The sequence below is a fragment of the Chaetodon trifascialis genome, chromosome 12, assembly GCF_039877785.1.
Source record: "Chaetodon trifascialis isolate fChaTrf1 chromosome 12, fChaTrf1.hap1, whole genome shotgun sequence".
Classification (NCBI taxonomy): domain Eukaryota; kingdom Metazoa; phylum Chordata; class Actinopteri; order Chaetodontiformes; family Chaetodontidae; genus Chaetodon; species Chaetodon trifascialis.
The window spans coordinates 3,048,202-3,072,656 of record NC_092067.1 but is presented as its reverse complement, the minus strand read 5'-3'; the positions used below and the strand labels follow the sequence as shown (position 1 = coordinate 3,072,656).

Here is a 24,455-nt window from a genome sequence, read left to right as displayed (position 1 = left end):
ATGGCGATGATAATGTGATGCGATCTGAAAGTGTGTTGTTTGTTGTACAGAGTGTCTGTAATGTATAATCCAGAGGCTGAATGACCCTGAGCCCCTGAGTTTGTTGGGTGTTTCCCCTTTTCTGATGTAGCATGGGTGTCCATCACCACAGGCAGTGAGAAAAGAAAAGATCCCATCTGCATAAGTACAAAATGCACAGCTCAGATATGCAACTAAAACTAAAGCAATTATAAACTGAATAGTATATACATTATGAACAGTTATTGTACACATCATGAACCATGAAAAAATGAATTATGAAACATGATTTGTAGAAAGAAAGTTTCTTGAGGCAAAATGAGTCACACAAGGAGTGAGCATAAACTAAATGTATTCACAGATATTGAAAAGATATAGTCAATTTACTAGTGTATGAGGGGGGAGGCTTGAAAAGTGAGTAGAAGTTACCGTATAAGAGGGGTCAAAATCAAAGAAGCAGAGTCTGAGATGTCCTATCTTTTAGTCTCTAATATGGATCAAGATTACAACTGCTGTGTCACACGTCCTGACCACTCACCCCTAAACCCTCAGTGATGATGGCCTGATGACATCATTAGGGGTTATTGTTTTCACACACTTCAGAAAACCCCTCCAGGGCCACAGAAGACAGTGCACAACTGTTTGTACAGGCTCAGGAGTAAACTGAACTTTGTGTGTAAAATTGGTTGAGGTCCCCTTTAAGAGTTACACTTTTTTTTTATGTGTGTAGAAGCGTCAGGGCAGCATGACTCCCCAGGACTGTGTGTTCATATAACCCTCTCTGTAATGAGATGAACACTTGGCCTTGTTTGGAAATGTGCGCTGTTTAATATGCAGAGAGTTTATTAAAAGAACCCAAAATTTACTACTATATGAAGTTCTAATAGAGAATATAGTTAAATGACTGTGACTTACACTTGTTATAGTGTGTATGGTAATCTGTTAGCTTGATCATTGCAGAGTCAGATGATTCACACGCATAGCATGTATGGTGATTTAAAAGATTTGGTTTGTATACAGCCTCATAATACAGTATGCATATGTATCTTTCCTCTCCTTTATTTATATGTCAATAGATTTTTTACATTAAACTTGTAATACTGCCATACAATGTGTGAGTAAGCTGGGTGAACATGATGTACTAGTGCATTTTAAAGTTAGGTTTTGCAGTTTTAACTCTCACAGACAAAAAAAGCTGATCTTCTATTAGATATGAAATAACATGATGACAAGGTGACATTTGATTCCTCTTTTATTTATTTTGACAGCACATTTCTTTTCCTCCGCTTCAACAGGAATCCATTATACGCCTGGCAGAGCTGAGCCTCATGCCACTGTATCCCATATCTCTCATGCTCCTGTACTCTCCAGGCCTCAGGTACATCATCCTGCCTCTGTAGTGGGGCTGCTCGTACATCAGCCAGTGGCCGTCCATCACGTTGCAGGACTGGCAGTCAGACATACGGTAGCGGTCCTGGATGTTGTCGCAGTCTTCCATAAGCTCGTGACTCTGGCCCTGGAAGTTCTCCCTCTCGAACATCCTCATCCTGTAAGAACCTCTGTGCTGTTGATGAATACACAAAGGAAAGAGTTTGGATTGCAGCTTTGCTTCTGTTAATGTTGTAAAATGTGTGTTTGTGAGTGTGCAATGCTATATTTGTAAGAATTTCAAGTCTTTCTCAGTAGATACTGTCAAACCATTATTTTAACACACAGCAGGAACATAAAAGGGACTGACTATTTTCAATCACCAACAGTCCTTACATTACATTAAAGAGTACCTGGATGTGGATTTTCATTTATAATAATGCTTATCTTTTCAAAATGCTTGCATACCTGAGGAATTAAACGGCAGGATCGAATAGAGTCACTCATGCCAAAAGACATGTAGTCAGAATACTCTCCTCTCCTCAGGAAGTACTGGTTTCCCATGTAGTTGGGACGGTCGTAGACCATGAAGCAGCCGCTCTCCACCCTGCAAGAAGCACACCTGCTCAGGTAGGAGGACATGTCAGAGCAGTCGCTCATGCACTCATAAGAGCGCCCCTGGAAGTTCCTGTCCTCATAGAAGATGATCTGTAGAGAACAACAACAAAAAAGAGTACAAACTGAGTTGGAACAGGCCTTGTCTTCTACAGATATTTTTTCATAAACTTAAACTGATGTCCCTCTCTTATTTTTTCCACTTGTTTACATTGTGTGTGCCGAGTTTCTCCTACACAGAAAAGTGCTTGTTATCTGCTCTGCTCTCTGCATACCTTGCCCATGTTTGATGATCTGTGTTTGTGGGAATCTGTCCAACAACCTGTGGCTGCCAGGCGGCTTTTATACTTTATACGTGCTGTAACTGGGTTTTGTCATTCAAATTATCTGGAAGCTGATGAACAAGCAGCTCTGCGATCGCTGTTAATTTCATTTGTGCCATCATGATCCAGAACAAAGGCAGGGAAAATGGGTGGAAGACACAAGGCAAGAGAGGAGGGAGAAGAACTGAGCTGCAGTTTTTACATTTCTCAGACTGAGGAAGATTAGTGACAAGAAAAATTAATCACAATTTGAACTGTCTGTCTAAATTGATATGTTATACTTTGAATTTGTTGTTAAGTTCAGACAATGGATGTCTTAAGAATATTTCAAATAACTAAATAAGTCTGTTTTATTACATTTACTTCACATTTTTTCAATGTTATATTTGAGATTCCCTGAAATGCACCTAAACCACAGTAAGTGGTAAGTAAGGCTGAAAAAGTCAGCTTTGAGCCCTGGCCTTTTTGAAAAACTAAAAAGAGATCAGGGGGGCTCTGCCTGGGCTGGTAGGCTGCGACAGTCACCATGTAAACATGTCAATCCTCTCTCTCTTCCCATGTTTCCTTTCACTCTTTACTGCCAATTACCTGAAAGGGAAAAACGGCCTATAAATAATATATTTTATGAGTGACTCAGTATCTGTTGGAACCAAAATTTGCAACAGCTTACAAAGGTTAGTATCATTAAGTTACTTCTGACTACTTTTTTAATGGTAGTTCTTATACTTCCTTTAATTCTTTATATTTTTATGACAGGCCTTTTCACAGCGGACACTTTGACTTGTCATTGTAGTTATTATTAACAGTAACAGTGGCTCTGTTCTATTCAAATGTACCACTGAGCCATGGCAGTGTGTCAGCATGAACAATCCCTGGACCCTGAAACTGAAGTAGCTAAATGGAATTTAACCAAATTAATTTGATTATTTTTTACATTTGTTTTTTCCTACTGTGACATTCAAAGTGTTTTCGGCGAAAAAGACCCATTGGTGTGCACAGTATGTATGATTAGATGGATGTCTGATGTCATTTGAACTGGCTACGGTTTTCAGTTCAGTTTGAAAACTCACAGGAGGTCAGCGTCAGTCTTTGGTTGATGCTGGTAGAAATGATAGTGGGCTGTGGGTTGCATTAGTTTTAGCTACTACACATCACCTTTTTAGCCCTGTTTTTAATTCAGCATAAAACACAAAATCAACAATAATACTGTGTGAAAAGCTTCATTATTAGACTATGTTTGTGTCATATAAATGAAATAACAACAGAGATATAGATAGAAGCACATTGAAGAAAGGTTATGGATTTATTATTAACTAGAAATAGTACTTCCAAATTGCGATTTAGATTTACCATACGATATTTATTCAGATCCTAATTCCTAGAGTACATTCAGTGTATTTCATTTGCACACAAATGTAGAGGAAATTCAGCTATTCTTTTAAATTCATGATTTCAGGTCAGATATTTTTTACCATTGGTTTAGAATGCACATGCCCTCCAATGAGACTCAAGTTAACAGGTTTAATGAGGTCCTTAACAGACATTTTAACAAGTTTTTATGGTGCATCCAAACCAAAACTTCATGGAATCAAGTATGTACTTCTCTTACGATACACCCTTATTTTCTCTTTGCTTTGAGTCAAATAGACCTTTTCTCACTGCAGTCACACAAGTTGTAACTAATAACATTAACCATGGCTGCACTCCACTTCATGAGGCCATGATTAATGTTACTAGTTTCACCTGTATTTTCCCCGTTGTGAGTTCATTTCTAAGGAGGTGGCACTGCAGCTTGAACTGTCATTGAATTGTGTTTTTATAAAAATCACTGTTAGTAGGGAAAAGGATATTCAGTGTAATGAAATAGATTTAATTTCATTATGTTCAAAATGTTTCTTTCACTCATTAAGACCTTACAATGTCCTTTATGATGTGTCATGGCATTAAAGTTTCTAACAGAGATGAAAGAACTGAAAAGACAGCGAAATTCTGTATTTTCTGTAGTCTCTGATTTTGTTTACATTGCATTTTACTATTGTTTAACTGACAATCTGTAAACAACAACTAACCTGCTGGTTGTCTAGATAAAATAGCACACTGGTGTATTTCTAGTGGGACAAAGATACTTAAGTACTGGCATGAAGTGAAATGTCATAGTTACAAGGTTCGATGAGGCCAACTAGTCAAAGATTGTAATGATTTTTGTCCTCACAATGATTTTCTGTATTTTAGCCTGTAAAAAAAAAGTAAAATAAAGATAATTTACCAAATAATTTCCAGTCTCACAAAAAAGAACTGCAGATAGGTATCAAATAACAAACAAGTAATTGCTTGATAGATCAGAACCCAATGAAAACAATGCGCAGTTAACATTAAGTATGGCTCTTAGCCTTTATAAGTTTTCCATGTCAGTTTTGGCAATTTTGTGATACGAGGTCATGTGGACAAAGGGAAATCAAACTTGACCAAACCATTTTGCTGATATGCAAATCAAGCTAATTTAGATGACAATAGCTTTCCCTCGTCTGCACATTCTGCATTTGGATATAAACCACAACACAGCTGCAGTGGGTGGGAGGCAAGCAGTATCATTAACAATGGGGAAGGTAAGGAGCAAATTCTGCTTTCTTTTTTTTTTTTTTTTTTTTAAGATCTTTCAGACAGTAGCTCTATTGCATGTAAACTGTCTTTTCTACTTTGCTGTCATTTTAATGGCAGCTAGGCACAAGATGAAATTGTTGTATTTGTTACAATATTGGAATTATAATTTACCAGAATTTGTTTCTTCCATCCAGATTGTATTCTTTGAGGATAAGAATTTCCAAGGCCGAAGCTATGAGTGCAGCACTGACTGCCCTGACCTGCGCTCTTACTTCAGTCGCTGCAATTCCATTAAGGTGGAGAGTGGCTGCTGGGTGCTGTACGAGCGTCCCAACTACACTGGCTACCAGTACATCCTGAGCCCTGGGGAATACCCTGATCACCAACAGTGGATGGGATTCAATGATAGCATCAAGTCATGTCGCTCTATCAAAAATGTAAGCTGAATAACCACAAGATGCTTTTTAGAACATACCAAACAGGCAGCAAAGCTTTGAAAGTATAGTAAAGACTTTATGTAATATTAATGTCAATGCACCTGTTTCAGCTCACTATGTCAAGGTATAAATTATGTAAAACAAGATAGAGATAGCTTGTCTAGGAAGCCAAATTTGGGGCTTTTTATTATTTTTTTTAATTAATTTATTTTTTTTCACATTTCTGGGTTAATTTTGCAGTGCCCAGCTCCTGTGAAATACCACAGAGTGCACCAACCAAGCAGTAATCAGTCAAAGGCCAACAGACAAAAAGGAGAGATAAAAGGCTCATGATTTGGCAGCAGAGTGCGCAACAGTTATTGAAGGAAACTAGGAAAACAGCCAAGACACCCATTTGTAGATATGAGCTCAATATAAATGAAGTAAAAATCAAGTCAAACAATAAACAATCTAATTAGTAAATACTAACATAATTTCATCAACTTTAATTCTTTAACTCTTTCAAGGTGTATGGAAAATCCTGGAAGATCAGATTCTATGACAAGCAGAATTTCGGAGGCCAAGCAGCAGAATGTGTTAAGGATTGCCCATCGGTTTACGAGGCCCTCAAGTTCCAGGAGTTTCACTCCTGTGTGGTGATGGATGGTGCATGGGTCCTCTATGAGCAGCCCAACTACCATGGACATCAGTACTTCCTGGAACGTGGCGAGTACCCCAGCTATACAGACTGGGGTGCCATTTCTCCTGCTGTGGGATCCTTCCGCATGATAACAGAGTTTTAGAACAGCAGTGGCCATGAAGGGTTTTGCAGCCCCTAAAAGAGTTATATGAATGTTAAGGCCACAGAAGTTTGAGAATTCTAAAGAAAATCAAGCTCCAGAACCATAAGTTCCAGAGCGTGAGTGCATCAGTTCTAGAATACGTAAAGGGTTCTAAATCAACATTTCTTTCAAAAGATCAGAGTTCCGTGGCCCTAATGCCACTGAATTTCCAGAATTTCGAGGGAATTCTTGTACCCCTTTAGAAGTTCAGAGTTCTAGAGGGCTAAGATTCAAAAACCCTTCAGCCTCCCACCTGCTTTTTCCATGTGGACATCTACCCTTCTCCCCAGAACCCTGTGTTGCACTCAAATCAATAAAAGTCTTTCTTGCCCATTACACTGGTGTTTATATTCTGTCTTATCAAGTTATCTGACATCTTGATTACTTTTAGTCTAAGCTCTTCTCGTGTGCACCAATGAAATTGTCCAATACAAATTACATTTCAACACATACTGGTGTGAGATCATATTAAAGATTTGCAGGCACAGTGATTATATAGCACAGTGGTATAGCATGGTGGCACGATGGAACAAGTGGTAACACTGTCGCCTCACAGCTTGAAGGTCCCAGTTCGAATCCTGCTGTGGCCGCTGGTGGCTCCACCATGTCTTCAGTGCCTGCTGCTCCAGGAAAGGGGCCTTTCTGTGTGGAGTTTGCATGTTCCCCCCCGTGCTCACCTGGGGTTTCCTCCTTAAAAACCCCCACTAAAAACATGCAAGAAGATCACCACCTGACCAATGGTGATGAACAGAAACTGGGTCCCCGGGTGCTGGTTGGATGGCAGCCCACTGCTCCTGGTCTGCCGCGGAGAAAGGACGACCAGGATGGGATAAATGCGGAGGACAAGTTTCACCAATTTGCATGTCGTGTGTGTCCATGTGCATGAAAAAAATTGTGTGACAAATAAAGGGGAATTTCCCTCCAATTCTTCTTCATATAGCAAGAATCAGAAAAACATGACAAGTGTCAGATAAGTGAAACATTAATCTACAAAAGGCTACCATTAGATATTAATAGCTAAAACATTTCAACATCAACATATTGCCATTTGGTGAGCCACAAAAATGTCTGTGCAGACCTTGATTTGGGATGTAGGTTGACTTCACAATGTCATAATTTCAGGTCAACAAACTTGTTTATGTTTAAAGTTATTGTCCGTGCACCATAGACCCGTCTAGTATGTATTGTATCTGTACCAGTACAAATGATCCTGTTGCAAATTTAACACACAATAAAGTAAAAATGAGTTAGAAATATACTTACTGAAAATGGTGGCTCAGTAGAAATATGTAGAGTTACATTAACAACTTAAACGAACAGAAAATAAAATAGTCTTTTGCAAAGATCCTTTGATTTCATACTGAATCATATTCCATAGTGGTGTACATTGTGGTGCTTAGGGGTGTCAAATCCAGACTGACAATGTTGGTCTGTTTAACTGTTAGTAAGGATTAATATTTAAAATCATAATAATGTCAGCAACATTTAGACATAAGTGTGGTCTCCTGAACAGGTGGATTGCATTTATTACAGTGCAACTATATTCTGACTAATCACTTTATAAATTTGTCCCAGCAAGGTCAAAACTTAACTTGATAAAACTATAAACAGAGGATTTAGAAGTCCCACTGCATGTTCATTCTGCAAAATACATAATGTGAATAGCAGAGATAGACAGGTTCAGGTGTGCTTTTTTTCTTAATTCATTGAATATGAAAATCTAATTGAATGCTTAAGTGGGCCTAGCCATCATCCTGTCAACATAACTATTATATCTGTATACAGCGCCAAACTACCCACAGAGCTTAATGGTCATGCAAGACAAAGAAATTAGAAAACTAGAAATTGTGCTGGGTTCTGACACACACAAAGGAACTTACAAAAATCAATTTTTTATAATCAACTTCTGTATAGAAAGAATTTGACTTTTTTTTTTAAAGCTCAGAGAAATTAATTAAAACCAGAACTAAATAACAAGCTGAAGCTAATTAATGGACAATTTTATTTTTTTGTTTTTAGATACATTTTTGTTACCATTGTCACCAGTAGCTTACATAAAATTCCATTAAAAAAAAAAAAAAAAATCACATTTATTGCAGGTCAATGCTTCAGATCACTTTGAATTGAGCAGTGACAGAGGTTTAGATACTTGGCACTGCTAAACAACCATTGTGTGTGGAAAGGCAATTCAGTGAACAAGAACAATGGGCAGCATCTAGATGAATATTTGAATTGTAATAACTGTTACATGCACTGCTAACCATGCATTTGGCAGTATTGTCTCTGCCATGTATAAAAAGTACTGCATTTGTTACAGTGTGTAGTACTTTAAGCACCACAGATGGAGAAGGTGAGAATCAATTTTTGTAAATGTGGTTTTATATTTGCAGGAGATAATAACTCTAAATCTTGTGCAGAAACACAGACGTGAGATGTTTTGTCAATGAAAATGAAAATATGTGCACACACAGATGCAAATAAAAGTCTTTTTTAATTTACATACTCCTGTTCTCTATTCTTTTCAGATTTTGTTCTACGAAGACCGGGACTTCCATGGTAAGTCCTACGACTGCAAAGGGGACTCAGCTGACCTGCATGGCTACATCCGCCGATGCAACTCGATCAAGGTAGAGGGCGGCTGGTGGGTTCTGTACGAGCGTAACAACTATATGGGCTACCAGTATGTCATTGGTCCAGGGGAGTACAATGACTACTGTTACTGGATGGGCTTCAATGATTGTGTCAGATCCTGCAGGATCATTAAAAATGTAAGCCATCAAACAAAAAACAAACACACTTTATTCCTCAAACATCAGATTGAACATATATTTGTTTTTGTTTCAGACCAAGGGGCCATACAAGCTGATGCTGTTTGACCGGCCAAACTTTGCTGGCAAATCTTTGGAGTTGACAGAAAACATAAAGTCTGTCCAAGAGAAATGGCTCAGACATGAAGTCCAGTCCTGCAAGGTCCTGGAAGGCTCCTGGGTTTTCTTTGAACATCCCAACTTCTGTGGTCGCCAGTACCTGCTGGAGAAAGGAGAGTATCGACACCACTCAGAGTGGGGAGCTCTAAAAGCAACTGTGGCCTCCATCAGAAGAATCATGCAGCTGTGAAATTCAACCACTTAAAGTTTCTTGTAATGTAATGCATTGCAATAAATTTATTTGATGCTAATTCATTTATTCATTTTTGATACTGATTCATTTAAAGCCTTCTCTTACAGAATATGACATATAGAGAAATTAATGACTGAATAATGGAACTACACTATTGCTCATAAAGTTGGAATAAAATATTTTTTTGTGACAATGTGATTTATTCTTGACAGATAAAGTGTATATCTTGATAATGTACATGTTGATTACATGATGTAATCATTGCACCTGGTCAAAAGTGATGACTGATGCATTTAAATAGGAACAGAGGATTGTGTCTAAAAACAAAATTATTCCAACTTTATGGTCAAGCAGCAACTTTATGGTCAGTGTACAGGCAATTATTTATTTTTCTAATACAGATAGAGTATGGTATATCATACATATCACCACAACTGATTTTCAAGTCCTCAGTAAAGATTAAAAGAAAATTCACATCCAGTTTCTAGTTTAATAGGTACAGCTAAGCTAGAATGTTCTTGTTGAAATTGTTTTAGAAAAATGTTGAGTCATTAACATTATCACACATCTATTTTGGATATATCCAGTTTGTGATGCTTTTGACCTGTATTGTATTATACTGAATGTGGAGCCTATCCCAGCTGTCAACAGGCAGGAGGTGGGGTACACCCTGAGCCGGTCACCAGCCGATCGCAGGGCAACATATATCGACAAACAACCATTCACACTCACACTCACACCTAAGGACAATTTTAAGTCACCAATTAACCTAATGAGCATGTTTTTGGTCTGTGGGAGGAAGCCGGAGTACCCGGAGAGAACCCACGCAAGCACGGGAAGAACATGCAAACTTCACACAGAGATGCCCCGCCTGACCCGGGGATCGAACCGGCGACCTTCTTGCTGTGAGGCACGCACACTACCTGCTGTGTCACCGTGCCGCCCCCTAAATTATATCTCATCTTCAACAAATCAGTACAAAAACTCAGCCCTGGATTTATTACAGCTAGAAGTTTAACAAATCTTCAAAAAGCAAAGGGATTCCTACCACAGCCTGTTAATTGATTAATCATTTGGCCTATGAAATTAAAATGACTTCAAATGGCTTCTTTTGTCTGACCAACAGTGCAAAATGCAAAAATGTTAAGTTTACTGTAATGAAAAAGAAAAAAAGGCAGTGAAAATACCAATTGTTTTCCACACTTGCTTGAAAAATTACAATGAATATTTTCTCAAAATAGTTGTTGATTTATTTTATGATTGACTGATGAACTAATGCACCAATCGTTCAAGCACAAATTTTACAGTCAAGTAGGACAACTTCCATTCATTTGAGTAATGAATCATGGTGTTGCATGACTACAAACACATTTAGTGGCTGATAGAAATAGAGAATTATTTCTATGTCCTTCCATCCACCAGGTCTTTCAGAGCTTGCCTGAGAGCAGTCAGCTGACTGTGTGTGGATGTAAACTGCGGGTGGAACAGGACAGTCTGAATACACCTGTACTCTATACCATAGTTGTTACAGCCACAGTACTATGTGGCCACAAGCCAACTTCACTTCATCAGTGTCAGTACCAGCTTGAGAGGAGACAATTTAATTGGATCAATAAATAGTTTCTGGAATCAGGCATTGACAGATCAAAAGGTCAGCTGTTGCAATAGTGAGTAAACACGGTATAAAGCTGAGCATTTTTAAAACAATTGCAGCATCAGCCATTGTGCAGATATAAATGCTGAGGCAATTAAAATGACAATGATGGACCTGGCAGTGCATTTTAGTGTGCCCACATACACTGCATATATAAATCTGGACCAGGCCTGTGGGCAATATTGTCTATGTCAAAGGTGGGATTAACAAACACTTATCAAAAATTGGTGTGAGGCCCAAACATGGACCATGTGGGAAAGGTAGGCAGACAAGCAGATAATGCTTGTGATCAACTGTCTGCATTATTTGATTTGTTAGAAGAGGCCAATCCTCCAGCATCAGTTGTATAAATAATGACTTTACCCTTTACCCTGACAAGTAGCAATCAAGTTATTCTTTTTACTACAAGTGCTTGAGACTTGATCTACTCAGACTCAAGTTGTGCTTGACATTCCTCCATTTGTTGGGTTGATCATCAGCTGTCCAATTTCCTTTTTTTTTGTTCTCTGTGTTGCATGTTTGCATGCTAGGTGACTGTTATTTACCAAGTACTGAGTTGCATCTTGGATGTTATACAATTCAGAAATGTGTCCAGCGTTAGCATATACAAAGGCAGTATATGATAAAATTTCCACTGCCCTCTTCCAGATTGTGTTTTATGAAGACAAAGGCTTCCAAGGTCGCTACTATGAGTGTCATAGTGACTGTCCAGAGCTCAACACCCACTTCAGCCGCTGCAACTCTATTCGTGTGGAGAGTGGGGCCTGGGTCCTGTATGAGAGGCCCAACTACCTGGGTTACCAGTACATTTTGACCAGGGGGGAATATCCTGATTACCAGCGCTGGATGGGCTATAATGACAGCATCAGGTCCTGCCGGATCATAAGAAACGTGAGTTCCTCCAGAAAACATGACAATGAGAAACTTTACAGTAAGTGCTGGCAAGTATGATGTACTTCAGCAATCCAAAATGAATAATGATGTAGTTCTGGCACTCTGGAAATTCTATTTATATACTGCTAATTTGAAACAGCAAATGCATGTTGAGGAATGTACCATGTATTTTCCAACAAAATCTGCTCTTGCAAATCAATATCTAAACATTTCATGATGTTATGTTTAGGCATTCAGTCCTTAATTTCAGTTAGGAAAAGATTCTGGTTTATATTGATATTGAAAAAGTCAAAACATTATTATGATTATTAACATTTCATTGAAACCATGATCTTTGCCTACAAAGTGCTTTTGTTGGCTAAACTTGACCACACACAGGACTCAACGTCCAGTCTCCTTGAAGTTCAGGGTCATGTCACAGTCATATCATATTGGATATGATGAATATACGACTCATGTCAACTTCTGAGTAATTATGACTTCTGGGAAAGTAAGAAATTTTGAAAGCTCCAATATATCCAACTTGGCACTTCATAATATAGAAGTGCCTGAAAGCTAAGCCATGGCCACCTAGGGTCAGCCAAAGTGCCTTGTTCAATGTGATTACCTCTCAATTAAATGAAATGATTTAATGGATATCGTGTTATATAGTTAATGCACACCATTTTTAACTCTCACTTGTGCAACTCTGCAGCTGTCCTGTCTTGTAATGTGAACACTTGCCTCCCACATGACATGAATGTGCCACAAAATCCTGTTTTGTGTTGCATGTCCAGCTATCCACCCCTAACACCTCCTGCTGCACACAACAACACAAATTAATACTATATTATGTAATTTCTACAAGACAAGTTGGATATTTAATGAAAATACGTTGGAATAAGAAAAAAGGAGGAATTTGGAACCTTATCTTCAGTTGCAATGTAAAACAAATACTCAAAACAAACAACATATATACTATATAACAACATATAGCATCAACAATATTCAAAGCATATTGTATATTTTCTGAACTTGTGCCATCTTAGCTGCTGGGTCACCTCTTGTGCAGATATTAACAGAACTCCCGGGCTTTGTCTCGCAGACTTCTGGTGTGTTTAGGATTCGTGTCTACGAGCGTCCTGATTTCAGTGGTCAGATGTTGGAGAGCACTGAAGATTTGAGCAACCTGCCTGACCAGTGGCACTTCCGTGAGGTTCATTCTGCCCAGGTGCAGGATGGTGCCTGGGTCTTCTATGAGCTTCCTAACTACCGTGGACGCCAGTACCTGCTGGAGAAAGGAGAGTACCGCCGCTTCACAGAGTGGGCAGCCGTGAATCCCAACGTTGGCTCCTTCCGCCGTGTCCACAGCTTTTAGACTGTTTTTCTTAAAATTCATGTTTTGCATAACTGTTCTTTGGAAATTTAATAAAAAAGGATTGTGCTCAGTGTACTCATTCCTCCATGTTCTGTTTTGCTGATAAGAGATGGTATAAATTACAAGGAAATTCTGAACCAATTAAAATAAGTGAGCAACATGAAGTCTGAATCTTTCCCAGATCGATCACATTCAGTAGACTGCAGAACCACATTTCCAACACTGGACCTTTCTTAGCTTTTGAAAAAACACAGTGGTATGGATAGGATTTAAAAGTAAGCTCTCAGGATCAATGAATAAAGCTGCACCAGAGACAGAGACAGTTATGCTGGGGTTAGGTTTAGGGGTTAGGCTGACAGTTGTTTTCTGGATACAGGTTAAGACTTTCTGATATTTCATTCCATGATATTGTGACTACTTTTGAGACAGAAGTCCTCACCATACAGTTTTCTGAAAGTGGACATTTTCATTACTTGTCTAGCCTAATTTCTGTTCTATTGTTCTGGAGTACGAATCAATGAATGGCCTACAAGAAAAGTAAAAAAGCTTTTTGCATCTTTCTGACAACCATTGTGTGTTACAAAAGGCTTCAAATGGTTCCCTCAAAGGAAAAATGTAAAATATGATCAGCCAAATAAGACATAATTTGTTTGTGTTTGTATATCCTGACATCATATGCTTGGAACTTATATAACAAGCAGAATATTCCCATTTGTTTGGTTTCTAAATTTGGAAGTTCTACAGTAGCTGCTATCAGGAGCTTTATAAGCTTTATAACGAATATGTGGATGTCCATTGTTTCAATCAACCATTGTTTGGGTATTGCAATACTACTGCACTATTGTGTTCATATATATGAGATACAAGACAAACATCTGCAGGCTGAAATACAAGCTTAGCTTAGACCTAACTGAGAAAGGAGCAAATGGTGGAAATACTTGGGCTGTCGCTCAGGACGTAGCGCAGCCATCCACTTATCAGAAGGTCGGTGGTTGGAACCCTGGCCTCCACAATTTACATGCAAGTTACTGATCCCCAAATTGCTGCCGATGCTGTGCCTATGGGTGAATGCCAACTTGTTTTGTATACCACTTAGAGTGGTTGTTGGATTAGAAAAGTGCAATATAAATTCAGTCCCTTTACATCTCTAAATGCAGTATTAACAAGATGTAAACAAACTGTTGAACAAACAGTAGCTTGAATTTAGGCAGAAATGACTTTTCCTTGCTCAGTATGCAGGTAAAACTAAGATTGGCCTAACATCCATAATAATAGGGTTTTTTTTTTGATACCTGAGAGCCATTTTCCAGAATCAGTTACCTCACTTAAAAATCTTTTTGTTTTAGCTTTGTTACAGCTCTGAACTGCACTGCACATCCATGGCATAGCCAAAGACGTCAGATACAGCTATTACTCTTTTCTTTCTTTCACGAGCTTGTGAAGTAAAGATTGGTTCCACTAGTAATTTAAATAAATAAATAAAGTAGGACACACACACACACGCACATAGAGATATGTATGTATGTATGTACTGTATGTATGTATATAATGTTTTCTGCACATTGCTCCTACATTCAAGACATCAATAAAATCAATACATCAAGTCAACATGTCTGTCTCTGCAGACCTTCTTTAATTACAGCTTGATCCTATAGATTGTACTCAGTGTGAGTAAATATAAAGTTTGACATGATGCAGAGCTTCTCTGTGATGCACAAAACAAAGAGACAAATCTTTTTTCAAACCCTGCCAGAAATCTGATACAACTACAAATATTTTAAGCAGTAACATATCGATACTGTATGTCATTGATGAGACAGCTTTTCTATAGGTAAAGCCCATAATGTCGTTGACATGTTTATCAATTGTGATCACTCATCACATGGTTTCGTAAAGTAACAAACATTCTGTGTTACAAGGTGGCCAGCATACGACCTTTATTAAATAAATAAATATGAATAAAATAAAATGACATGAAAATACCAACATAATAAAAGTAAGAAAGTAACATATACTTTTATCCTTCCACACACGTGTTCATGTAACAACATTCACCCTTATTCTACAGAATGAAACTACAATACTAATACAAAAAAATAAATTTAAAAAAAAAAAAAAAATGAGGAAGCAAAAAACATTCAACCACATTATGCAAATTAAAAAGGTCTCAACATCTTATGAGTTGCATTCCACAAATGATTTCTGGGGCACAGGTCTTGAGGTGCATGCACACCTGAGCTCTGTCCTCCTGATCTTCGCTCTGTATGTGTCCTACTTTGGTGTGCCTGAATGTCATTGTTGGGAGTCCAATGACACAGAGGTGACAGGAGTAGAGGAGGGAGGTCACAGAGCTCGGCTAAACCTGTTGACAAAGAGGTGCAGCTTGCTGATGACTCAGTGGGATTTGCCAGTAAGAGCCTGGAGCATGCCAGCTGCTGTTAGTGCTGACGCGCAGCTCACTGGAACAACGCTGTGACCCCCGACAACACAAAAGGAGTCCAGCCAGCAGTTCTCCCAGCCAGCTGCAGCTATTCACCTCTAAAGCCTCTTTGTTTACTGAGGCTGAGGCTTTTAGTGGGTAATAGGAGAGAGAAAGTGAGGTGGTTTCACAGAATGTACACACTGAGCCAGTGTGCACCCTCTCGTGGATGATGTTTGAAGCTGCAGTCCATAGTGTTTTGTGTGCTTTTGGTCTGAGGCTCTTTTTCATGATTTGGACTGTGTCCCCTAGTTTCAGTTGACATAATCTTAATGTTACAGCACACAGTTATATTATAGACAACAGTATACTTTGGATGCCCTCGTGCACAATTCCAGGTCCATAAAGAAAGCATAGGGCCCTGACCTGAACCCCATCCAACACCTTTAGGATGAACTAGACATCTTGAGCCAGGCCTTATCACTGAACCTCAGTGTTGGACCTCAATAATGCAGCCAGAACCATGTGGAAGATCTTCACAGAAGAGTATTAAGTACATTAAGGCATCAATGTTGTCCACATACTTTTGTCCATGTAGTGTGACAAAGTGACAAAGTTTGAGTATGGTCAAAAATATCAGTATGCATGCTTTTTTCCTCAGTTATTGAATGAGCTATTAATGGTAACTGTTGTCCCACAATGCATTACACAACAGAAACTGAGAAACTATGTAAAGAAAAAGATTTCCAGACATGTTTTAAAATATAAAACTACTCTGATAAGAAAATAATTTGTCTGTGATATAGGTTTTGCAGAAAAAGGTTGTATGAATTAGTTTAGTCTTCCATTCAATTATACCATCTGTATCATGTAGATGTGTTATGATTGTTTGTAATCAAAAACTGCTTTCACGAGGTTGATTCCTAAAACGTTCCTGCTGTTTCCTTCACCTCAGTTATTTATAACTTTTGTGGATATGATTTTTTTCGGGAGCTGAGAGGAACTATGTTAATCCAAGGAATGCAGTTTCTGGCTGCAAGAGTTACCTTGTATGGCAACAATGGACAGATGAGAGAAGAGAGATGGACTTAACTTACTGCAGGAAGACAGAGGGAGAAGGAGGAGTGACAGAAACATGCAGACAAGGTCGATAAACAAAGTCAAAAGCAAAACAAAATCTACTGTAGGGGTAAAAATAGCAGAGAGAAAACAAATTTGAAAATTGACCAAAAACACTTAAACAGCTAAAGCTAAAGCTGGCGAAATGCCTTTGTCTGTAACAGCTTATCACTGAAAATGTCTCACAGCAATACTCTTAATGGATTGCTCAATAAATGATGATTGCTGATACAGTTCAGGCAGCTGATGAAATGCAGCGATGTGACACCCTGGCCTGTTTGAAGCACATGGTTTCATCTGAAGCTGATCCAGGATGACAGCAACCGTGAGTACCACTACAGCTGCATGTAAAATGTCATGCAATCATAAATGTAGGAATATTGTATGTGGTCAAAGAAACTAACCTGAGGCTGCAACCAAAAGCCACTGAATGTACAAAAATTCAATCATTTCTTTGTGGAGAATAAGAGTGGTTCCTGGCTGTTTGAATTTAAAATAAGGGTTTGTATATGATGTTGAAGTACTGTATGTGTCTGACAAAGAGATGCACAGCTTCTTAAGAAAAAAACATCAACAAACTTGCGCTGTGGCTAAGATGCCAGTTTACACCCTCAGAACTGCTTATCGGGTGGATGAATAGCTTCAGAAAGCCCTCCCCTCAACATTTTTTATAAGGATGGCTGTGTCCAACCATTTCAGTAACTTTCTGAAAACCGACAATCTAACATTCACACCCACTTTACATGGTGAAGCTGTGCCAATGTGAAAGGAACCAGGGTTTGAACATCTCTCTAAGCTCTATTTTTCATTCTTGATTCATTTTCTTTCACTTCTCTGGTGATCAACTGAGTGCAACACAATTATTGTCTTTCAGGAGAAACTCTATCTCCATATTTGAATGATAGCATATCTCTACGACGCCCCCTTCGAGTCTGGTCATGTGGATCAGTTATAAATACTTAGGATTTCCGGACAAGGTAGGACAACATGACATATAGGCTAATTCTGTTCGGGCACAATCCAATCCTTTTTCCAAGACTCAGCGAGCATTTGCTGTTGTGTGAACAGTGGATAATGGGCCCCTGCAAGCCCTACATGTAATCTGATTGGTCTTTCTTACAGTTAACTAACATTTTAATCATCCTGTTTCTTATGAGCAAAGTGAGCTATTATGCGTGGTTATGACCAGACTCATCCTGGAATTTGGCCCTCACAGGATTTACCCACTGGACATTTGGGTCTTTAACTACACAACTCAACTGCCAACTCTTGACTACCGCTAGCTTAACTAGGTTTGTTTTTAGCCTGGTGGCTAGGCTAGCTGGTTGCTTTTGGTCAGGATATTAAGCAAAATCCTAACTTTTGGACACTTTTTTCAGCCTTTGTCTAGTGACCTTTCAAACAGACAAATAATCCAGTCCTCCTGTCCGTTTTTTTTCTCAGTGGAGTGGCTACCAGAGACTATTTTAAACTACCATTACATTCAGCAGAGTTATGTGGCCCCTGTGAAGTTACCATCTCTAAGCTGAAATCTGACATTCCCAACTGAAATATGAACTTGAGGAGAAGGATGAGTTGATCCCAGAGATTCCCACTGTTGCTGCAACACAGTCCAAACAGTCTTGTAACTTGAAAAACTTGGACTGTTGACCTTCTCAAACTGTCCTGTCCCTGTCAGCAGTATCCACCAAGGATACTAGTTAACTTCAAGCCTGAGGATACAGTTAACTTAGTCACAACAAGCATCTGCTATCACCAAAGGAAACCTGGGCAGGTCCTACAGAACCCTCTGTTGGACCTGAACTGGAGCTTACCCCAATGTCATCTGGACTGGACAGACCTCCAAGCAACACTCACCAGGGATGCCACCAACCCTGTGTTCTGGTTCATATGCTTCCCAGGAGCCAAAATACAGGACATCATCAATGCTGTTCCAAAATGTATTAATGGTCACACCTCCATCTCCACAGTAGCTGCACATTAAATTTCATAAAATCACAACAGTCTGAGAAACTTACACATGACTTCCTTTTCCTCATGGATGTGCTACAAGCTACAGGTAAGCAATATGTCATCATGTCATCATCAGTCTCTCATTCTGTTGGCAAAACTAATGGTGATTCTAGATTTTATCCCATCAATTGTCCCTTGCAAAGGACTCCTCCATGTGAGACCAGCCCTTATCATGTGATATCTAAAATTCCTGTCCTGATTAGACATAAACGTAACAGGGTGTATCCAACACAGTTTTACCAATTGTCATTCCCTGCTAAAGGTAAGATCCCTTTTGATTGATGATTTTATCACAGATCATAAATTTGATGTTGTGTTTTCAACTGAAACCTGAACAGGGCAGCAGCTCTTACTGAACTTCTGGATGTAGTTAGAGCAGGAAGAAGAAGAGGTAGAGTAGCTGAAAAAAGAATATGTTCTCGTGTAAACAATTTTCATTTAAGACATACAACTCATTTGAATATCTCTCTGTTAAACTAAATAGCAGGACTAAAACTATTCTGTTGAATTGCTATAGGCCACTGAAATATTTAGCTACATTTTTTGATGATTTTGCAGAATTGATGTCCATTATTGTAATTGACTTTGACTGTGTAATTATTACTGGTGATTTTGATATTTATGTTGATAACCCAAATGATGGGAATGCTCAACAATTTGCCTTTTTCCTTGAAAATGTTCAACTCTCTCAGTATGTAAAAGAGCCTGCTCACAACGCACGGCATATACTGGAGGTGGTTATCTCCAAAGGTTGTTTGATAGGACTTTCATAGTGGACACATTCGATTAGTCTGAAACAACAAAAAATATGTATCAGTGAATACAGTAGTGCAGCAATTTGTTATGAAATCTTCATGATGCCCTCCTCTCTGTCAGTGTAAGTCGATGGTCTTCTGGACAATTTTGATTTTAAAATCTTAAACGTCATTGATGAAACTACACCAGTTACTTCTGTTAAGGAAAAGGCACCGTGGAGGAACATCCCACAGGCCAAACTTGAAAAGAGACTTAAATGGTGGAAAGCCAATTCCAAATTTACTATGATTTCAGTGGAGATAGTCTCCACAAATACTATTTAGATTAGTAAAGTACATGTCCTTGTATTATTGGACCTTGCTGCTGCATTTAATATGATTTATCATTATATACTAACTAACACTGGTTTAGTGTCTCTAACATAGTGCTGAATTGTTTTGTTTAGCAAGGTTTGACTCTCTGTTATTTAATATTACCAAAAACACCTTTAGCTGAAATTATTCAAAACTGTATGGCTCACACATGTGCAGATGACATGCACATATATATAGTTGTGTCACCAAATGAATTTAGTTTAGTCAACTCCCTGGGACAGTAGACAAAATAAATTAGTAGCTGGATCTTCCAAAATTTTCTCCAGTTAAACGAGGACATTACTGAGGCCACTGTTTTTGGACCAATGAAGAAAGACATGATTTACAGAAACTTTTTCATACTTCTATCTCAAGCAAGTTGGACTACTGCAATACACTGTTCACAGGTCTGTCTCTGACAGCAATTACTTCAGCACAATCAGCTCACCCAGAATCTGGTTGTAACAAGGACGAAAAAAAGTTAAATATGTAACTTTTAGGTCACTTCATTCGATACCAGTTTCTTATAGAATCAACTTCAAAATTCTATTGCTTGTCCACAAATCACTGACAGGTTAGATACTGATCAGATCTCCTGATCCAGTACAAACCTTGCACACCTCTCCGGTTGGCTGTTTCTGGATTACTGCCTGTTCCCAAGTCAAAACTAAACATGGTGAAGCTGCCTTTAGCTTCTATGCTGCTCTTCTACACTGCAAATTGCCAATGAGCTAGAACTAGAGACAACACTGGCTACTTTCAAAAAGCTAAAGACCTACATGTTTAGCATTGCTTTTAATTAATTTTCTTTTAAAACAAATTAATTCCTATTCATTTATTAATTTAGTTGTTATTATTCTTTCTGGGTGGCACGGTGGCACAAGCAGGTAGTGCGCGTGCCTCACAGCAAGAAGGTTGCCGGTTCGATCCCTGGGCGGGGCCTTTCTGTGTGAAGTTTGCATGTTCTTCCCGTGCATGTGTGGGTTCTCTCCGGGCACTCCGGCTTCCTCCCACAGACCAAAAACATGCTCATTAGGTTGATTGGTGACTCTAAATTGCCCCTAGGTGTGAATGTGAGCGTGAATGGTTGTATGTCTTTACATGTTGCCCTGCAATCGGCTGGCGACCGGTTCAGGATGTACCCTGCCTCTTGCTCGTTGAAGCTGGGATAGGCTCCAGCCCCCCCCCCACAACCCCGAAAGGGATAGGCGGTATAGAAAATGGATGGATGGATTATTCCTTCTGCTTTTCTGTGTTTTATTGTTTATTTTGTTTTTATTCTGTGTGCTTTTGCCTGTTTGCTTTTATTGATTTTGTTCTATGTCAATTGTTTTCAAGAAACAGTGTTTCTTGTGCTTTTGCTTATGTTCTCTGTAAAGCACTTTGGGCTGCCTTTGGGTATGAAATGTGCTATATAAACAATTTGACCTTTCCTTTGCCTTGCCTTGCAAGTTGACAGAATTAGTTCCTTAGGAATGTAATGTACTGTATGAAACCCTGGCTGTCTGAATCCATTTTTTTTAGACATTGGTAATACTCAGCCATGTCCTTAACTGCTTAGTTGACTCATGATATGTATTGTATCACAATAAAACACCATATGGACATAGTAACATGGTTAAAAACTTGATTTTCCTTGGAGGAAGTCTTTAAAGCCTCTCATCGAGAGAGATATTGTTATACAGTAGCCAGACAAGATAAATTTGCTTTCAGTCTCTTGACACCATCTTGTCCTCTGAGGAGACCAACTGCAGAGAGGTCATGTCCCTGTGATGTGGCTCCCTGCCCATGACACCCTCAGTTAGCCAATATTCTCACAGCCTCCTTCACACACCTGTCACTCAAAAACACACACACGCTCCTTTGCTCACGCCTTTCACAGTGTGCACCTCACACACATACGGACCTGCTGGGACCTTAATTTGGACCCGAGGCCTATGCAGGAAAAGCATCCCACCATGCTAGTCCCAAAATTTAACCAGATTTGAGACATTCTGGCAATAGTTGCTAAATAATGCTTTGTTGTGTAAAAGGTGACTTAATGCAATATAATACAGCATTACCTCTACTACTGTTTGTAGTCATAATATTATCCCGGTCTGAAAACAGATGTAAAGCTCTTCATGATTTTAACACTCACAGTATAAAGTGCCTCAATAAAAGCACTGTCTATATATCACAAGAATTCTGATATATTACCAGGGCTTTTGAGTTTCATTGTCTGTTGTCTGATGTTTTTCTAAGCAAAATCCGTGTGTCTGTGTTAAATTCACAACTAACAAACAGAAATTTCACTGGAAACCACAAGATGGCAGAATGGTACACAGAGTGTTAAACTGGGGTAAGGCTTAGTTTATGCAACTCAGTAATCTCTACAAGCCAGTTGATGTGTGCATCACTAGAAGAGCAGCATCAGTTAAAAGCAGCTATCAATATTTTTCCTGCCTGGTCTGACATTAAGATCATTTTATAAAACATTAGAAGACAGTGAAAATGTACTATTTTTAGATAAGAGACCTAAAGGAAATTATTTTGTTGAAGCAATACAACATGAGAGATACATGTAAGACACACAGTAGTACTAAGTTGGCCACAATGGAGAAACAGGAGGCACTGCCTTAACAGTCAATAGATGATTCATGCTTTCACCACATGAATATGGATCTTTGCAGTGTCACTGTCTCCCATTTTTGTATTCATTCCCTCTTAAGCTCTCGTCTGTGCATACGCACCTTTGTGCTTAAGGTTTACCGGGGAGCCTGATGTGACGTCAAGCTGGGGAGAAGGAAAAAGAAACAGTATTGCCATGGAAACCCATTTTCCTCAGTTTCTCTATGATCTCTGATCCATCCTGGATCTGAGAACATTAAGGCTGTATTATTGCACTGACATGCAGCCCTGCGCAAAAGAAAAGCATCTTTTGGAATGCAAGACAGACATTTTGGGTTAATACATAAATGTAGAAAGGATGACTGCATGGGAGTGATACTGAAATGTTTTTGGACAGAAGCTATGTGCAGCTTTCTGTTTATCATTAATGACAGACTGCTACATAAACAGCCTTTATTTCCTGTTTAAAGTATACCAGTGGATAAGTTCCATTTATGACACATGCACGTCAAGGTATACCCAACATTTGCAGGAGCTGATTTGTGCTTTTACATTTAATTGGTTGATTTTGTCCAATATGTTATGTTGGAAATCTGATAATTCTGAAGTCCTCTGCATTTATTTGGTTTCAGGGTTTTATCAGCATAGTTTGCAGTATCATGTGTTTACGCAGACAGAGGAAATGAAATACACATCTTTTATTGCTATTGATTGGGTTACTATGTTGAATTGATTTTAAGCAAGCAATGTATATACTGCCCTTTTCATCCCTCATGTGTATTAGTCTCATTGATCAGAGGTATTAATACTCTAAATCAGCATCCAACACAAATAAACCTTCCATTGAGTCAGTCATTGGGTTGAATGTGGTGATGATGCTCTGTAGTATTTTTGGTTCAGGTTGTTTGAAGCTCATCTGGCCCAAATATGCGGTTTATATCTCTAGGGTTCCTCTGTTATCCCCAGGCTGTGGGGAACATGTTGTCCTCTTTGGTCACATGGATTTGTTGTATGGGGATTTGAGGTTGTTTGCATTGTCATTTTCCTTACTTCATTTGCATCAAACAGAGACTCCCTGACAATCCAGCTGTCTGGATTCCTATGAGAACAGCCAAAATGAACTACACTGATTTTAGCAGTTATTTGATCTTAGACACACTGCACAGTCGATCACAAGGATACCTATTTACAGATTTGTTGCACTTTTAATGCTACTTAGTTTAACTTGGATAACCTGATTTGTTCTTCTGCGGTATTTTATGCATGTGATCAAATCTTTGACAGAATCAGCTAAGATTACCTGCTACACTTTGATAACGTCTTATTTTGAAGATACTGCCTAATTTACTCAAAGATTAGCAGGAAGATAACCTACCTGTATGTGTCTACAGACTTCGACATTGCTTGTTGTATGTAAAAAGTGGGCACCATGTCATGTAATGACAGACCTTGTGATAAAAGTGACTGAAAAACACGGTGCCTATTGTCATGCTTGCATAATGCAGACAATTTGTGCTTTCATAAAGGGAAAATGGACTGAGCTTAGGTTTATCAAGGCAAATGCTTTGTGTTTGCTGAAAAGCTGTGAGGCGGTAACGTTCCCCAGACTTGTTCAAGTAAAAACCCCACAGATGGCTTTAATTGTACAGCAGCTTGATGATGCATGCTTGCCAAACCAAACAGTGGTTTATGACGGAGAGAGGAGGGTGAGGAGGACCGCAATGTGTCCAACACACACTGGCTCATAAGCCATATATGCACACACACACACACACACACACACACACACACACACACACACACACACACACACACACACACACACACACACACACACACACACACACACACACACACACACACACACAGAGGCCTAGGCCAGTACTGCCTGTCGCTGGCTTTCTGAGTGTTTACAATGCCGTATGAGGGGGGATCCTGGGAGGCAGCTATTTTTAGCTCTGGTTTCATCATTCCTCT

The 24,455-nt window shown here is 39.0% G+C and overlaps 3 protein-coding genes and 1 pseudogene across 3 annotated transcripts; 3 read left to right on the top strand and 1 right to left on the bottom strand.

The window, feature by feature from the left end:
• Nucleotides 1-1,306: 1,306 nt before the first annotated feature.
• LOC139339897 (gamma-crystallin M3-like) lies at nt 1,307-2,446 on the bottom strand (annotated as a pseudogene).
• Nucleotides 2,447-4,921: 2,475 nt separating this feature from the next.
• LOC139339899 (gamma-crystallin M2-like) lies at nt 4,922-6,144 on the top strand. The gene is made up of 3 exons (XM_070975327.1): nt 4,922-4,930; nt 5,120-5,362; nt 5,869-6,144. The coding sequence occupies exons 1-3, from the start codon at nt 4,922-4,924 to the stop codon at nt 6,142-6,144; spliced, it is 528 nt and encodes a 175-aa protein (XP_070831428.1).
• A 2,380-nt stretch (nt 6,145-8,524) lies between these two features.
• LOC139340465 (gamma-crystallin S-1-like) lies at nt 8,525-9,300 on the top strand. The gene is made up of 3 exons (XM_070976304.1): nt 8,525-8,533; nt 8,709-8,951; nt 9,028-9,300. The coding sequence occupies exons 1-3, from the start codon at nt 8,525-8,527 to the stop codon at nt 9,298-9,300; spliced, it is 525 nt and encodes a 174-aa protein (XP_070832405.1).
• A 2,242-nt stretch (nt 9,301-11,542) lies between these two features.
• On the top strand, nt 11,543-13,208 carry crygs3 (crystallin, gamma S3). Its single transcript, XM_070976510.1, has 2 exons — nt 11,543-11,848; nt 12,936-13,208. Exons 1-2 carry the CDS (start codon nt 11,543-11,545, stop codon nt 13,206-13,208), a joined length of 579 nt encoding a protein of 192 aa, XP_070832611.1.
• The last annotated feature ends 11,247 nt before the right edge of the window (nt 13,209-24,455 follow it).

What these genes read in the sequence shown, in the direction of transcription:
- LOC139339899 (XM_070975327.1), top strand. An exon ending in CATGTCGCTCTATCAAAAAT is followed by an intron (nt 5,363 to 5,868) that starts GTAAGCTGAATA and finishes AACTCTTTCAAG; the next exon opens with GTGTATGGAAAATCCTGGAA.
- LOC139340465 (XM_070976304.1), top strand. An exon ending in CCTGCAGGATCATTAAAAAT is followed by an intron (nt 8,952 to 9,027) that starts GTAAGCCATCAA and finishes TTTTTGTTTCAG; the next exon opens with ACCAAGGGGCCATACAAGCT.
- crygs3 (XM_070976510.1), top strand. Translation starts at nt 11,543, where the DNA reads ATGTGTCCAGCGTTAGCATATACAAAGGCAGTATATGATAAAATTTCC. An exon ending in CCTGCCGGATCATAAGAAAC is followed by an intron (nt 11,849 to 12,935) that starts GTGAGTTCCTCC and finishes TTTGTCTCGCAG; the next exon opens with ACTTCTGGTGTGTTTAGGAT.